General features: G+C 33.2%; 1 protein-coding gene and 1 non-coding gene across 2 annotated transcripts; one reads left to right on the plus strand and one right to left on the minus strand.

Annotated features, from left to right (window-relative positions):
- Nucleotides 1-3,023: 3,023 nt before the first annotated feature.
- TRNAM-CAU lies at nucleotides 3,024-3,108 on the plus strand. Its single transcript is given in 2 exon segments — nucleotides 3,024-3,061; nucleotides 3,073-3,108. It is a non-coding gene; the product is annotated as a tRNA-Met (tRNA).
- Nucleotides 3,109-8,516: 5,408 nt separating this feature from the next.
- LOC106772747 (NDR1/HIN1-like protein 1) lies at nucleotides 8,517-10,063 on the minus strand. Its single transcript, XM_014659325.2, has one exon. The coding sequence runs from the start codon at nucleotides 9,904-9,906 to the stop codon at nucleotides 9,277-9,279; it is 630 nt and encodes a 209-aa protein (XP_014514811.1). The 5' UTR covers nucleotides 9,907-10,063; the 3' UTR covers nucleotides 8,517-9,276.
- Between the last annotated feature and the right edge of the window lie 4,085 nt (nucleotides 10,064-14,148).

Below are 14,148 nucleotides of genomic sequence, written 5' to 3' on the forward strand. Positions count from 1 at the left end.
TGAGGTTCATCAGGTCGACCACCGTGGCCTCCTGCGTCCGACAGGCGGCAAACTGGTTTTTAAACATGTTGCTTAATCCCTTGAAATTTTCTATTGAGCCGTCTGGAAGGGAGTCGAACCATTCCAACGCTTCTCCCTCCAGAGACAGTGAAAACGCTCTACACCAGATGGCGTCGCAGCCGGTACGAAACGCCATTGCATTAGTGAAGGACTTAACGTGGGCCTCGGGGTCGGACGTCCCGTCGTATGTTTTAAATTGCGGAGGAATGAACCTGTCGGGTATCTGCACTTCCATTATCGCCTGCGCAAAGGGCACCGGCACAGAGGGTGTCTCATTCTTTACCAGAATGGTACTTTCTCCTTTCTCCCCCCCATCTTTGTTTTCCTCGTTCTTCCGGGCATTACTATGCTCCTCTCCCTCGTCTTCCAACAGCCGGGTCCGTTCTTTGTCCCCATTCGCGTGCGCGGCTTGCTCTCTCATCTGGGCTAGACACTCGGCCCGCACGGCCGCCATCTCTTCCTCGTGCTTCTTCTGCATCTCCTCATGTCTTCGTTGCATCTCCTCCATCCTTAACTCCAATGCCCGTATCACTCCGTTAGGGTCTTCGACAGCATTTCTCGTGGTCACCATTGGTATTAATCCTCCGGCCCCACGGTGGGCGCCAAAATGTTCCGGTCAGGAAATGTCTCCCTCCTTCACGCTTTTCTCCGTCACCGTCCGTTCTCCTCCTTCTCACATCGATCGTTCCGTGTCTTGGTCGGTCGGGTTCCTGTTATTATACTCCGACGCTCAAGTTAGTTTTAATTCCCAATTTAGAGATAGAAAGAGAGAATGAAATAAATGTGCATTCAATGTAACCAACTACCTCTTACCTTTGACTCTTATTTATAGTTTTTCTCATGGGCCAAAAATTAGTGTATATCTAATTAAGGCCCAATTGCGGGTCTTTGGGAGTTAATCCCCACTTACCTTAATCCGGGGTTGTTTGTGNCGTATTTACTGGGTTTGGCGACGACCGGGCGTTCTACAACCGCCCTTAGTCATACACGTTTTGCGAAGATAACGCGACGTTCTTGTNGTCCGGGGTACGTCCGGCCCTGGTTGATTTGCGCCGTGCGTCCACCCGGGNCCGCTATCTTTAGCAATCTACGTCGTGTCCCTGGATGTGCCGGCCGGCAACTAAGCCTTCGTTGCTGGGCGGTCGTTCAGGAATTCTCGTGTATTCTTCATCACTGTCCGGTCCATACCGTACATATAGTTTCTTTGGAATAAAATCTTGAGTAAGTTTTGTCCTTTAATAAATTTTATAGTACCCATTATTTAATGGAATTATCGTTTTAGCATTTACTTTTAACCATTAGATGAGTCCACATACTATTTCCAGTACCTCCTCATTCCTGTCCTTTAATAAAATTTAATTTTGGAGATATCAGTATCCGTTATATTCTTAAACGGACTTAAAAAAACAAATCTCAACATCCGTTCTGGACAATCTCTTCTTCCTCCGCCATCAACACCTTCATCTTCGGCGGTTGGTCCCAGCCCAAGTACACGCCGGGTTCATCCTACGAGACCACCGTCATCTCGCTCATCAACTCGACTTCCTTCACAGTAACAAAAATTCATTGGTTGGAATATGCATTGGGTTGGTAACAATTTGGGTGATGGGTTTAACGACAATGGATGAAAAAAGTGAAAGAAAAAAATAAAGTTTCTGAGTGAGTGTAGGGTGTGAAACTGTGACAGTGAAAAAAGAAAATAAAAAGCCAGGAAGAAGAGAAGTTTTTATGCTGTAAGGATGTAGGAGTTGTGACAATAAAGAACGGAGATTAGATTAAAGTTTTAGATTAATATAGATAAAAATAAAAATATCAATAAGGTCAATTTTGGAAATGAAAAAAAGTTGTGGAGGTGTAAGACCAATATGTGGAGGTGGAGGGAATAACCCTCTTGAGAAAAGCGTGTAGCAGTGAGGCCCAAGGCCCAAGGCCCAGAGTACCCAGCCCATTTACTTTTAACCATCTAATTTCTTCTTAATAAATTTTTTAATAAAGCGTTAGTTTTTCTTAATTTCTTCTTAAATTAATTATTTTATATTTATTAAAATAATAAGAATATGCTCATAATTTTTTTTTTTCAAAAAATAATACATTTTTTGTTATTCTTATTATATATATGTAAGAGAACCTTTAACAGCAGTTACCTTGAGATGGAGGATGTATAAATTATTACTTTATCTGTTTGATAACAACTGCAATTTAAGATTTATATGTATATAAATAAATAATACATTTACCCTTTCTTAAAATATTTTTACTTAAATAGTCTAATTCCTAATTTGAATCAGCATCTTATTCATAATGCATTGATATAAATATTTAGACACAAATACAAAGAAAGTTCGTTTAATCTTTAACATTCTTGTCTTATTGAACTGGCTGGTCGGGTCGGTGAATTTTAACCTCTTCATTAATAATTTGTTTGTAATAACTATTTTTTTCAAGACAAGTTATAAAAGTTAAATTTGGTTAAAGAACCTTAAGATATATATTAGGTTAAGAATTACACTTTAGTGTTAGGAATAGTTAATCTTATGCACTAATTAAATAGCCCTATATTCATATATCTAAATCAAGTAATTAGGATAATATGACTTAAGTTGGTATTATGCTATGAATGTAATTTATTTTTAAGTAATGTGTAATATCTAAAAACAACTTTTTCCTCCGGCCCACGTAAAAAAAAGTGCATTAATTATATTTTTTTATGTATGATTTGTGAAAGTAATATTAGACTTTTTTTATAAAGAATTAACCTAATTTCGCTGTCTCTATCTACTTGTTTGTTGTTTTATTGCGATAATGCCTTTTTTACTGAGGAAGAAAACATAATTTAGAAAAAATTCCTAAAAGAATGTAACTTTTCGGAAAGATATAAAAGATGGTTAGATTTTGAAAATTTACTTATTTGGTATGTCGGCCTTTCCATTATATATAAATATATATTGACGATAATCAAACATGGGGTGGTGGCGCAGTTGGCTAGCGCGTAGGTCTCATAGCTTCTGAGTGATCCTGAGGTCGAGAGTTCGAGCCTCTCTCACCCCATTATTTTTATTTTTTATTTTTCACATAAAAGAAACTTGACGACGTAAATTTCATACTTTTCTATTTTTATTCTTTACTAAATTCCTATTACATGCCCAATCTTTTATTTTTTCCACATTAGTATTTTTATATTTTTTAATAAATAATTTAAATAGATTATTTACATGTTAGGACATAAGTTTTGTAGGTATTGTTTATTTATAAAAAGACTATTTGTAACATCTCAAGAATTATAATATAAAACTATAACAGGAGTTAATATGTAATAATATGATAGAACAGTGGAAGAATTTATATTATAGGGTTGGGATATATAAAATACCCATAAAATTAAAATTGTACAAGTTCTAAGAGTCTTATACAAATTAATAGCTTAAGTCGAACAGTTCTAGGTCTAAGCATAAATCGAACGGCGTTACAAAAGATTAATTCATAACGAGCACAAAAGGCTATAAGTCGAACGGTTTCTACACGAATTAATAAACAACTTATTACCGAACAGTCCTATACTAGTTTCAGGGTTCTTATTCTCTAGTGCTTCCTCTAATGAGCACTCATCGCCTTCTGTTCACATCCACAATTTGATCATCGCAGTGAAGAGAACAACCGAACAGACAGACAAAGATAAGACAAAAGAGTAGGGTAAGTTTATGCAATTTAATTAATCATAATAATATATAGGTGTCAACACCCAATTTCGTCCGGGTGACTAAATAATGAGACTCGATTTTTATTATTCATTTTTTTTCATTTATTATATTATTTTATTTTATGTTATTTTGTTGTTCTTAATTTTATTTTACTATTTGTTTTAAAAAAAAGTAATTACAAAAAAAATAAAAAAATAAAAGAAAGGAAGGAAGAAGAAAAAAAATGAAAAAAAGAAAAACAAAAGGAAAAAAGGAAGGAAGGAAAAAAAGAAAAAAAGGGGGTGTACGTGAATAAAATGGGAGAGGTGCTCCACGTGATTTTCTTGGAGAAATGGTGCAGGAGGCCCATAAGCAATTAATATTAATGTAGCAAAGATCACTTTAGAATATTTTTGAAATTGTGTTTTATTTGGTAATAATTCGAATGACAATCATTGCAAGGAATAATTAAAAATAATATATTGATTGTTGTATTCAATTTCTTCTTAGAGAGAAAAATATGATTTTTAATTTGATTCAATCAAGACAATTTATTTTCCTATTTTGCTAATTGACAATTAATTCGCCATTAAGGTAAGATCACAATAATATTACAAATGTGTCTAAATAAATATGCACTTTGTAAACAAGAAAAAAAGGGGCAGGATTGAATTTCAAGAAGAGAGCATGAGGGAACATACAAAAAATAGAGAAAAAAATTCAATTTCAAGAAGAGAGCATAAGCGAACAAAAATAGAGAGGAAGAGAAAAATCCAATTTCGAAAAGAGAACGTAAGGGAACAAAAAGAAAAGGGCTTCATGTTGCACTCATCCCTGGTTTTTATATCACTCCTTTTCTTACTGATTGTTTTGTTATATTTATTGCTATTGTATTTTGTTTCTTTTAGTCTTTATTATCATGTTGTTCTATTTTTTGCTGCATTCTTAGTAATTTTTCAAAGAAACAATAAATGTTCAATAAAAAAAAAATGGTGCTAGAGCTTGTGACGCTATCTCTCTTTCTTAGGCAAAAAAAAATCAACAAAATTTCATTTTAAAGGTTTAAGCACAGGTGCGACCATTCTGTCGGCCTTGCGCTGAAAACTTTTTCTTCTTCTTTTTAAAAATCAACAAAATTTCATTTTAAAGGTTTAAGCACAGGTGCGACCATTCTGTCGGCCTTGCGCTGAAAACTTTTTCTTCTTTTAAAAAATCAACAAAATTTTATTTTAAAGGTTTAAGCACACGTGCGACCATTCTGTCAGCCTTGTGCTGAAACCTTTCCCCCTTTTTACAAAGACATCGAAACACCAAAACATCCTTTTTTATACAATAAACAAATTTTCAGCTAAAACTACGTAACCCTGATTTCTCACTTTAAGAATATGTAGGAGCAAGGTCAATCCTTGTCGGACACAAAAAATAAAAATATATTTTGTTTCTTTAGAGTTTTATTTTTTGGGATAGTTGAACATTTTGCAAACCACATCTTTATTCGCGTATTTTAATTAAAGGTACTGCCTTCGGACAGGCGTTGTAGGGTGCTAATACCTTCTCTACACGTAACCGACTCTCGAACCCAATCTTTGGTTTTCGTGGGCCGTGCTTTATCATTTTATGGTTTTTCCGTAGTTTTTCAGAATAAACTATGGTGGCGACTCCAAAACTCTTTTTCAAAATCAAATTGTTTTCTTTTTAGATCGTCGTCCCGTCGCGATTCCAGTTGCGACAATAGGTTCATTGATATCATACACAATTCATACATACATTTCAAAACATATCCAATGAATAAAATACAATCAAGGACCGAACATTCAATACATATTATGATCGACTACTGTCTTGACTCATCGGATTGTATGAATTATGTAGCTACGACGTTTATGCACTCGGGTGGAACCTAGCTGGGATGCCCTCAACAGTTGCCACCCGAAGTTAGTCCAGTGAAGATTATCTTGGTACACCAATACCCTGAGGTTAAAGGACCTCCTGCCATTCTCACACATGAGTTACTCCTCTTTACGTGAGAATGAGTAATCACAGAATATCAGGATAAACGACAGTTTAACATATCCACATTCATACATTACCATTCAAACCATTCACGAGATATCTCTCCTTGGAACCCTCTTTCACATCCATGTTATTCATTTCATATAAATCTTTAAATACCATCATACTTAGTCACCAATATAATCAAACTGAACAGTATAACAAAATCACAATCATGAATAAGACCTAAACGAAGTAGTACAATAGCCTATGAACGTGATCGAACGGTAAGAACACCCATAACTCAAGAACATGACCGAACAATCAAGTAACAAGATAACTCAAATATGAGCCAAATATTGTCTAAGATCGAACATTAATAAGCTTGAGTCGAATACTAAATACTTAGACATAATACTTATACCTTAGGTCGAGCACTTAAGGCTTAGGCCGAACACTTTGGCTACAAGACTTGAGTCCTCTTCAAGAAACCGAGTGCTAGTACGAGACTGAACGCTCTTTAAAAGACCGAGTTTCAGTACAAGACCGAGCACTCTTTTAAGATAAATTACACACACACATACATACATACATACATATATATATATATATATATATATATGTAAGACCGACAACGAGAATATATTAACGTCTATTCACATACTTAAGACAAATATAATATTAAAGTCTTAATTTATTTTGAATACTTTGACTGGGTTGATTATTAAGTGAAGATAGAATACCTTAATTAGATCGAATACTTATTTTCAACATGCTAATAGAAGATCGATCGGTCATCAACTGAAACTCTCTACAGAAAGAGAATCCAGCCAAGACCGAACGCACTAAGGTCAAACCGAACTGTCACAAAGTACTCTCAGCAACCATTACCAAATTCTACAGAAGACTACAGATCTAAGATCAAACCTTATTCATATCAAGTTCATCTCTTTTCTAAATCATCAATTCATATATTCAAACATGCATTAACATCAATATCACATATCCATCAATTAATCAACCAAAACATACTACACACATACAATCATTCCAATAAGAGAATCATAATTACATTATATAAACTTCCCTTGCCTCGAAACCCAAAAAATGTTATGCTCTCACAATTTTGCTTACACAGCAAGTATCTCCTATGGTTCCTAAAGGTTTTGATTGAAAAAAAAATAGAGACCAATCCTAGAATCAAGGGTAGAAAACAATTTCAAGAAAGTGAATTGATGAACACATGCAAGCCAAACAGTGCTTGCATGCATCAAAATGCAGAAGCCTCAAAGGACAAAGGGCTTTGAACTTACCAGTTCCAAAACAAATCTAATCGGTGTAAACGAACGAGCTTGACACCAGGAGTGCTTAGACGGTGGCTGATTGGTGATCAAAGGAAGAAAATGTTAGAATTTGTAGAGAGAAGGAGGAGAAAATGAGTTTTAGAAATTTGGGGAAGAATGATGCATGTAAAGAAGTGACACCAGTTTTGAAATATCGGCTTAAATACTACCGTCAAAACCGAACGGTCCACTTTGCTGCAGTCACCTGTCCTCCACTTTCTGAATTTCACATTCTCTTCACTGATACCTAAATCCCACTAAACTGGAGAATTTAAGGCTTCTAACACTATTCCTTAACTCGATATATATATTTTTTTAATAAATTATACTCTACTGGAATTTTAGAAAATTTAAAAAACGACATATAAAGTTTTTTGTTCAGCTAAAAGAAATATCAAGTATTATTTATTATAGGTGGGATACTGATGTTGAATGAAACTGAAACAAATTATTTGTTTTGTTGTATGTCATTTAATTCTTTATCGTGATTCCCTTTTAACAGTTATTTCAATTATGTCTCTATTTTGATTAAGTAAACGAATGTTCCGTTCAAAATCAAACTAAAAATAAAGTATAAAGAAATAAAAAGAAGGTAATTTTGATTTATTAATTCTTAAATAGAATTAAAAACTATTTAATATTAAAAATCTAATTATTCTAACAAAATTTTAAATTTTAATGTACTTTAAATTTTATCCGGCAATAATATATTTTATCACAAAACTATTTCAAATTCTTTACTAAACTTCCTTATCACAACTCATTATTAATGAAGTTGGACGTCCATTACCTTTGGCAAAAGACAATAATACAATCCTTTGATAGCGAATAAAGAATTCGCACATTATATTGATCATGTAAAAAAAAAAATCTTAAAAATATTAAAAAAATTGTTATGTTGAATGATTTTTATCATAATTTAATAAGTAAGATGTTTTTACAACCCAATTTTTTATTCTCTTACTTTATATTTATAAAATCAGAAAAAAACTGAATTCGTCAAGTAAAAAGGTCCTTAAGTCCTTAAGTCGTGTCATCTTTACTTTGATTTAATGGAAGAAAAACTTTCTTTGTTGATATTATGAGTAGCGAAAGTAGGTGATGGTGTTTGAAAAGGACCACCACCATCACCATGCCGTGTGTGCATCAATTTACACATCCACAATAATATTCCTCCAAAAGTTAGGCACCACAACCACCTCAATAATTCTTCACCTTTACCCTTAAATCTCTTTTCATTACACTAAAATTTTCACTAACTTTTGCACTTTCATTTTCCCTTTCTATGCCACCACCTTTCTTCCAAATGTCCCACACAAAACCTGAAACTTGGTGCATTTACCCAAATGAATATTCAATCACTGACCGCAAGAAAAGAAGAAAATAAAAGTGACACTCAAATAATACTAAAGTGGTCCATTTCCTGCACATAAAGAAAACGAGATGGAATATGGCTTCTGAATATGCACACACATACACAGAAAACAATAAAATATTACAGAGAAGATAATGACTCAGAATCTATCCATGCTTCATCACTCTCTTTCTTATCCAAATTGAAACAAGAAATTTTATTGCCATCGTACCTCAACTTACATTTAATCTCCTTGCTGCATCTTGTAATTTTGCTATATCGGACTATTTGGTCTGTTTCACATAGCAAAACGTAGAAGACAAACATCTAGTGACCAATTCATACACGACTTTACGTACAGTAAAAACAGTGGAAGAATACATACATACGTATAAAAATACACTAAGGGAGAACATTACCAACATAATTCTAATACATTCTTTTAACACACTCTTCATTATTCTTTCATTGATCGACATATATACCGTAACATCTTCAACATGTTATAAGAGACAGTAAAATTGTGATATTTTCAAAAAATTTTAAAATCAGTGACGAAATTTTGTGCTTGTGTTTTCTTGAAAGCTCGTCACTAAATTATTGATGTAAAATAATGTACATCACTAAATTTAGATTTTTTATTTTTTGGTGGTAATAAAAGGGTAAAACTTGTTTACAGTATTGTTGATGTTGTTTTTCAATGTAAATGTATTGTAAAAGGTGAAACTCCGACCACAATCGAAGAACAACATCAATGGTATTCATAATACTGTATGTAAGTTTTTTCCTATGAAAAAGTGTGTTTGAAAGAGTGTGTTAGAGAATGAGTTGGTAAATTTTTGCGGTGAGTTTAAACGCTGACGGAGCATCGTTGGATGATCTGGAACTTGATGGCGTTTTCGCCGACGACGATGCCGTTGCCGCGGGCGCCGAAGGAGATGAAGGCGGGGCAGCGGACGTAGAGGTGGTAGCGGCCGGAGATGAAGGTGCCGACCTTCCAGCGGACCCTGCCGTTAGCTCTGACGGTGATGAGGACGGTACCCGCAGCCTGGTTCTGGCTGAGGCCTTGGAAGTTGAAGGGTGCGACGGGGACGTTGGTGCCGTAGACAAAGGGAGACCAAACGTTGACCTCTTTGTGGCCCTGATAGGTGGGAGGGATGGAGGTGCGGAAGGTGACCTGCTGGCTCTGGTAAGTGACGTAGGTTTCGAGGCGGTCGTAGTAGACTCCGATGTGGTCGTTAGGGTTGCGGGAGATGAGCGTGACTTGGAAACTGGATGTCAAGAAGTTGGGGACGGTGGCGTTGAAGGCGTAAACGGTGACGTCTTGAAGAGTGAAGGTAGGTTTGGTGGGTCTGAGGATTGCCCATATGAGAAGAATAGCGAGCAAGACAAGGAAGAGGAAGACGACTATGCACCAGAAGACTCGCTGGAAAGTCCTCCTCTTCTTTCCCTTGTGGTGGTCGCACTCCTTCACCGACATGGTCTTTTGTTGTTGGTGGTCTGAAGGGAGAGTGTGTATGAATTTGTAGTGTGGGTGTGAAAAGAAAAGAGAGGAATAAGATATTAATTTGTAGATGCCGTGTGGGCGCGTTTGGTGAAGTGTTGTGTTCTAAGATAGTGATAAGATCGTGCTATGTTGTAGAGTTGGGATATGGTATTTGAATGGTGGAGGCTGCTTTTGGTTGTTGAGGCCAATCCACCAAAATTATTATTGCTTTATTGGTAGTTTCCTGATTTCATTAGAACACTGTGTGAAAATGGAACCTCTTTCTCACTCTCTCTGTCTCTCTGTCCCACTACTTACGCAAAACAAAACCATAATGTTCAACCAGTTTAACCTTCTACTTTTGTTATTTTCTCTGTTACGCATGCTTCTTCCTTACTTCTGCTACCACAGTAATCTCTCTCTCTCTCTCTCTCTCTCTCTCTCTCTGAGAGAGAGGATCTAATTTCTGCTCTTTCATGCCTTCGCATTACATTACATCTCTCTCTACTGACACTGATTCCTTGTTGCAAACTTACGAAAGTAACTTTTGTACAAAAAAACATATTCAATATCTTCTACTGTTTTTGTCGCCTCCTGTGTGAGATTTCAGCTTTCAAAAGATTATGTAAACAAAAATGACTAATATATTTTTAATCGATATATTTTTATTAAAAATCTCTTTCACCTCTATGTAAATGAATTACTTGATTTTAATCAATATATTTTTATTAAAAATGACAACTTTTCTTGATTTTCTTTTTACTTTCTCTTCAAAGAAATAAATACACTTTTCATTATATTTCATTTCTCTCTTTTTTTTTTCTTCCTTACAACATAGTATTAAGAAATTGTTTGTTCCTTCATTACAATCGACATATGGGTGACACTTTTTTATTTTGTCTTGAAAAAAAGTATTATGGTATATTGAAGAAAGAAAGAATGTCTAATAGTTATATAGATAGACACTTTTATAAGTCTATTTTGATTTTTATAATAACTAATAATTTTATCTTTAATAGATATTTAGATAAAGTAAAGAATAAGCTCATTTATAAATAATTATTGACATTAACTTTTAAACGATGTAAATAAACAAATTTATTAATAGTCTTTTTCCTACAACATGAATATAGATAACAATAATTGAATAAATTAAAATAGTACTTTTGAGTATTCTAAATTTATCTTTTTCTTTTCCACGATATTTATGATGAGATAAAGTGAGTATATAAAAGTATTATTAGATAATTTTCCTTTGGAGCAATTAATTAGAAAGGTATTGATGTTAACATGTACTAATCATACGTGGATGTGTACGTTCTACGGTTGTCAATACTAACGTTCCACTCTCACTTGTCAATTTTCTTGGCTTTGGGCAATTTTTGATGCTTGCCAACTCAATAAAGGGGTGCTTTACTTTTGAGTGTTGATTAATCTTCACTCTATATATTTCAGTGGGTATGATAGAAATAAAATGAAAAGGAAAAAGGTGGAGAAAGGAAAGTATAATTTTGATATATGATATGTGATAGACAAAGAAAAGAAAATCAAGTGTAGTGGAACCAAAAACAATTAGATAACTATAATTTTTTTTTCTTCAATAATATTATTATAAAAATTAAATATTATTCAAAGTATAATAATTTTTAATTTGAAAGTGGACCTAATTTTATGACAAAAGATTAAATTATTAGTTCCTTTTTCCAACATGGTAATGCTTCTTTCACGTCATCAAGTAACGAAAAAAAAAAGATTATAATAATACAACTGTAGGGGATAACATTATTAATCATAAGAAAATTATAATTACCTTCCGATTCCAATGATGTAATTCAGGAATGATCATCTCTGCTTTCAAATCAGTGGGAATGTAGAAACCAATTATATAATTATGGGAAACATTAAATCGTTTAATTAAATCTGTATTAAAAAATATTTATTCAATGTTTAAAATACTTAAATTTTTCTCTAATTAATTTATTAACGTAGGTGATAACAGTGAATAATAAGAATTATTACATTATATAGCCATGTGCGAAACATTGATAAGGCCATGAAGTTGAACCACGAAACATGAAGAACCTAGTTAAGATGGAGGTTCTTCTGGGTGGTGCAAATGGACCTACCATGTTTGAATTTTGTTATGAGTGCAAATAAATTTAATTTTGTTTTCGAAATGAAGAAAATGAGCACCGACAGAACAGGCAAATCCAACGTTAGCAGCTAGAAAATGGAGAAAAATATGTGGCTGCTGTACCTTGAAATTAAGAACCGCAAAAACAGTATCCATCAATTCACTTTCTCCGTCTAGATCAAAAAGTCAATTTTATTAACCATGATTACTGTTGAAAATTACACACACACCTAACTCATTTGACCACGTAAACAACTTTTAATGTTAAACTATGCTCAATTCTAAAAGTTCAAGAAAAAAGATTTTTGAATGATTTTTTTATAAAATAAAATAAAATTAGAGAGACATGTGAATATCCTCCATTACTAGTACTGTAGGCAGAATAACAGAAAAGTTGTTAAAAAAAGATGATAAAAATGTGGGCATAAGAGGGAAGATGGAAGGACAAAAATGGGCCAAGGAAACATGTGTTCATGCACTGACATTGAGGATGATTTATTATTCTCTTCCGTGATCCCTAGCTTCTCCATTATTTAAGCTTTGACAGTTTCAACTTAAGATTCAGACCCTACAAATGCTTCTTCGAATCTCTCAAATTCCCAACTTCTCTTTTTATCACTCTTTTTATTAAAGTCAAAACAAAAACACTCCATCTATCTTTTTTTTTTAACTAATTTATATCCCTTAAAATTACAAATAATAAAATACCTAGTAATTTTTTAGTGATATCCCCTAACATAATAACCCTTGTAAAATAGTGTAGAAATTAATTGCAATAAGTTGAAAATGTTTTTCTCTTATTTAGAATATGACAACTTTTTTGTCTCAATATAACTTAATTATTTATATACATTGTTTATGTGAAGTCAGTTCAATATTTCACTGTGTTACAAGTCTGAATGTTTGTTCTTACATCATTGTTCCTTTTAAATGTTATTATCTTTCTCTCTACTTACTTAAAACATGTAATTATAGGCTTCAATTATTGACGATCTAATTATAACCCAATTGTTGATAATAATTATACTTTGTTGTAAGTTAATCAATGTTAGATGTAATTCGTTCTGTAGAACGACAATTCCGTTTGTAGGTTGCAGTCATTCGCTCTCAAGATTATAATTGTGATTGTTCTTGTGGCATGCCTAACTTGACCGTTTAGTCTATGTTGACCGAATGGTCATACAGACTCTATAATAGTTTATTCTGTGGCGGATGTCAATGGTTCAAGTCCGCTTATCTTCAATTCGTGCACTTAGTTGATACAAAAGTATGCGATACGGACTTCAAATTAGTGACAACCTAATTACGGTCCAATTATAATAATCATCTTTTGTCATAAGTTAATCATTGTTTGATGTAATTTGTTCTACAAAATGACATTCGGTTTGTCTTTAATTTAGATTTATCAAATTTATTCTATCAATAAAATTTCCTATATAATTTTAATAATTTTTGTAATGTATTAATTTCGACATCTTGTCTTCATTTTATTAATATTTAAATTACTGCACACATTTAATAAAATAACTAATTATACCAATTCTCTATTATGAAATAATATTTTTTGAGAAAAACTTCCTTATTTTACAAATGATTAAATGTACCAAGAGATGAAGTATGTACCAACACAAGAACTACATTCTTCAAATTAAAATTAGAAATATTAAACTCCCTTCCAAAGGGGAAGCATACAAGTCAACATATCAATCATAAATTTTACCTAACTGTTTTTCCATTCCAAATTAAAATAAAAATAAAATTGACCTAGTTGATTCAAAGTAAATAGATACAATAAGTTGGTGCGAGTGATACTTAACTTATTTTCTCTTAAGTAAAATTTAAAATTTTTGAATAAGTTATAATAAAAACATAAATTTCACTAAAAATTCAATAAAATTTCCAACAAAGAAATAATCATTAGTAAATGTTCGACAAAATAACATGATTAGAGGAATATATATCATGAAACAAATTTGGTCGGCAGAAAAGATATTGCTCGTAGTGTCATGATTTGTGTATGTTTTCCTCTTAAGGAATCTGTATACCTTTTTCTTTTATCAGACTTATCTGCCGAGATGCATAGACATGCAAATATGATATGG

The sequence above is a fragment of the Vigna radiata genome, chromosome 8 (assembly GCF_000741045.1).
Source record: "Vigna radiata var. radiata cultivar VC1973A chromosome 8, Vradiata_ver6, whole genome shotgun sequence".
Classification (NCBI taxonomy): domain Eukaryota; kingdom Viridiplantae; phylum Streptophyta; class Magnoliopsida; order Fabales; family Fabaceae; genus Vigna; species Vigna radiata.